At 33.9% G+C, this 3,343-nt stretch overlaps 1 protein-coding gene across 1 annotated transcript in view; it reads right to left on the bottom strand.

Annotated features, from left to right (window-relative positions):
• Positions 1 to 1,779, bottom strand: part of LOC107089135 (zinc finger protein 37-like) — a 17,275-nt gene extending 15,496 nt beyond the window's left edge. Inside the window, exon 1 of the mRNA XM_015381729.1 lies at positions 1,443 to 1,779. Coding sequence (XP_015237215.1) covers positions 1,443 to 1,602 — 160 coding nt within the window. The 5' untranslated portion in view covers positions 1,603 to 1,779. The remainder of the gene's footprint in view (positions 1 to 1,442) is intronic.
• Between the last annotated feature and the right edge of the window lie 1,564 nt (positions 1,780 to 3,343).

Below are 3,343 nucleotides of genomic sequence, written 5' to 3'. Positions count from 1 at the left end.
CTCGCTCTGTCGTATTTTTTTTCTTCCCCCGTTTCAGTCAAGTGGATGTGATGACGGTGGCGGCGGATGACGCATTAATCGCGCAACACAACTAATCGATGATGAAATTCGTTGCCAACGCTTTTAAAAGTCAATTTTTATCGATTTTATCGATTCGTTGTTGCAGCCCTAGTCTGAATTTCAACATTTTCAGGGGGAGCATACCCTCACCATGCAAAGCCTAAATACACAAAGGCAAACACCCTTTGAATATTGCTAGCTAAAAGCCAGATTGATGGCTTTACTTAACCAACTATTACCTATTACTTTTAACCTGAAGATGCTAAGTAAGAAGTGTTTTAAGAGGAAAAAAAGCCAATTTCTAAACAGATCTTTTGCAGAAAAATAAGTATTGAAACTAAAAAATAAGTATTGAAAATGTAATCACTTTAAATTAGTAATGTGAATTTTTAGCTTGAAGAGAAAATAACAAATAAAATTTCAACTGCGTAGAAATAATGACAATGAACTTCTATTTAGGTCAAAAATGTGTTCTGAATATATTTTAACACTGAAACAGTAAGTACAAACATACAACATTAAAATTTCAGTGGCATTTTTAATTCAAATCCCAGCGACACAGATTTACTACCATAAATTTTATCAAAACCATAATTTGCAAATAAGGAATGTTTGGCCCCCAGGAACTTGGGACCCTAGGCAACTGGGAATTGCCTAATGGTAAATCTCCCCCTGCTTCAGTGCATGCATGGAGCCCATACAGCAAAACGTGCGTCATTTCAAGAAAGTCATGTGACCGATACAGGAGTTGTTTATGATCGACTCACTAACCTGTGTTTAAAAACTTGTCACCATGATGCATTTGCTAAAAAAGAAAAAAAAATCTCATCTTTTGCTGTTGATCATTAAAACTATGAACAATTTTGGAGCAGCTTAAAAGGAATAGGAACGTTTCAGCCGTTGCGTTTTTATTAAATTTTTCTCATTGAGTTATCCTTCTCCTCTCAGTTATCACTCCACTTATCTGAATTAAAGTTAATTTCAAACTGACTCTTAGTTTATTTACTGTACTTATTGTTTTAAAACCATGATTTAAAATCCTCGTCGACAAAAGCATACTCATTCACATTTTCCCCTAAATGTTCAACTTATGACAAAATATAAAAAATATTTTTAACTTAAACATAGATATGAAGTCATACAATATAACCTACAATAAGTAAAATTATATCATTGTTTTAGGTCATCAAATCAATTCAGTTTAGTCTGTCCAATGGGCTGCCTGTAGTGTCTTTAAATGTCCAGCAGGTGGCAGTATTCTGTGAGACAGTATTAATGCAGTATCAATAGTTTGGCACTGAGTCAAAACGCTTTAGCATGTCTCTTTAACCAATCACTAATAAAAATTGATCTAACTGAATGACCGTTTAGTAGCTTCTTACCGATTCTGTTGAGTTTTATCTGAGGTTTCCAGTAGATTTCCATCAGTCTGATGTCTTCCTCATAGCGGAGGATGGTTTTTTCAACCTCCGTGAAGATTTCTTCAGCAGCAACAGTTAGTCGCTCTCTGATAAACTCCCTCAGATGTGGAACTGAAGACATTGTTGCTGAAATATTCGGCAGAGAGACGGGGAAAAAAAACAAAGCTTCAATCTGATTCCGCACTACCGCTTCCGCGCGCCTTTTGGTTTACTTCCTGTTTCTTCTCCTTCTTTGTAGGTTTTTCTTGGCGGTTGACAAACTGCAAGTGCGCATTACCGCCCCCACTGATCTGGAGTGTGAACTGGAACGACTCTATCTTCTTCATCTCGGGTTTATTGGCGGTTGGCAACAAACATTTAGTAGCATTAACGCCAATGTATGGAGTTTGGTTCGTGATGGACTATCTACTGAATGAACATATATATGATTTCTAAGGGAAAAAAGAAAAGAAACAAACAAACAATAAAACAAACTACATACTTATACACAACTTTGTATTCTACCCGTCTATATGATACAGACATTCATGCTCTCTATAATCAAATTCTATGAAATAATTTAGTTTTCTTTAAAAATCTAATAATTATTTGTATATGTTTACTCCCCAAATTCTTCCTCAAAATATCTTATAAATTCATCTTTTTCCTAATACATTCAAACTCTCTCCTCATATATCTTCTCTCGCTTTCATATTTATGACATTCTAGAATAGCATATTCTATTGTTTCGTATTTTCCTTAGTGATCAAATTTGCAGTGGTTTCAAAAGGTCACACATTTGTTACTTAAGTAGAAGTATAGATACTGCAGTTTAAAAACACTGGTAAAAGTTGAAGTATCAACTTGACCTCCTTACTCAAGTAAAAGTGAAAAATTATGTGCTCCAAAAACTACTTAAAATATAAAAGGATAAAGTAACCTTTAAAAAAAAAACAGCCAAATGCCACTATATTAATTGAAAGCTCAATTTTTTGACAATTTCAAAAAATTCTTGGAGATAGAGCCAAGGATGAGGGAGGTCTTGTTGGTCTCCGTCTCCCGATACGCTCTCGCCTGTGTCCGACCTTTCAGAGATTTCAACATCTTTTTCTGAATCCAACATATGTGCTGGAACATAAATACAACTATCAAACCCATATTTTTATTCTGGATAATGTATGAAATATATCTAATAGAATGTCCATCCTACTATCTGATTGATCATATTTTAAACTTAATATTGCAAAGCTTACTTATTACTGTTTTTAATGGTTTAAAGTCTTTTACCCAGTTAAAGCTAGTAAAGCAAATAATATTGCCAACATTTCGCCTGTGTATCGTGATAATCCATCTGAAATTCATTTCCTATTTTGAATTCTGGTATTACAAAAGCTATTCCCATTTACCTTGTTATTTTTGATGTATCTGTATAACTTTGAATATATTCATAATAACTGTCTACCGTGTACAATTTACCTTGTTTCTTTTCCATTAGTGACATATCTACTATTGCTTCTAGTAGAATCCATGGAGGTATAACTGATATTGGTGTTGTCTGAGTTATTTCTAAATTGGTCTTTTTAAATTCTTTTATTTTCTTTTCAACTGTCCATCCAAAGCTTATAATTTATTTATTTTCCTTTTTTCAACATGGATTTTAAAATTTCCCAAGCTGGATGATTCAATTCAATTCAGTTTATTCATATAGCACCAGTTCACAACACAAGTCATCTCAAGGCACTTTACAGTTCAACCAGATCATACAGTCAAAATGATTCAAAGTTTTCTATCTAAGGAAACCCAGTTGATTGCATTGACTCATTGACTCAAATACAATCCCCCACACTAAGCATGCTTGTAGCCACAGTAGAGAGGAAAAACTC

The sequence above is a fragment of the Cyprinodon variegatus genome, unplaced genomic scaffold (assembly GCF_000732505.1).
Source record: "Cyprinodon variegatus isolate N-32 unplaced genomic scaffold, C_variegatus-1.0 Scaffold240, whole genome shotgun sequence".
Lineage (NCBI taxonomy): Eukaryota > Metazoa > Chordata > Actinopteri > Cyprinodontiformes > Cyprinodontidae > Cyprinodon > Cyprinodon variegatus.
The sequence above is the reverse complement of the archived record's forward strand: the minus strand, read 5'-3'. Positions and strand labels throughout refer to the sequence as shown.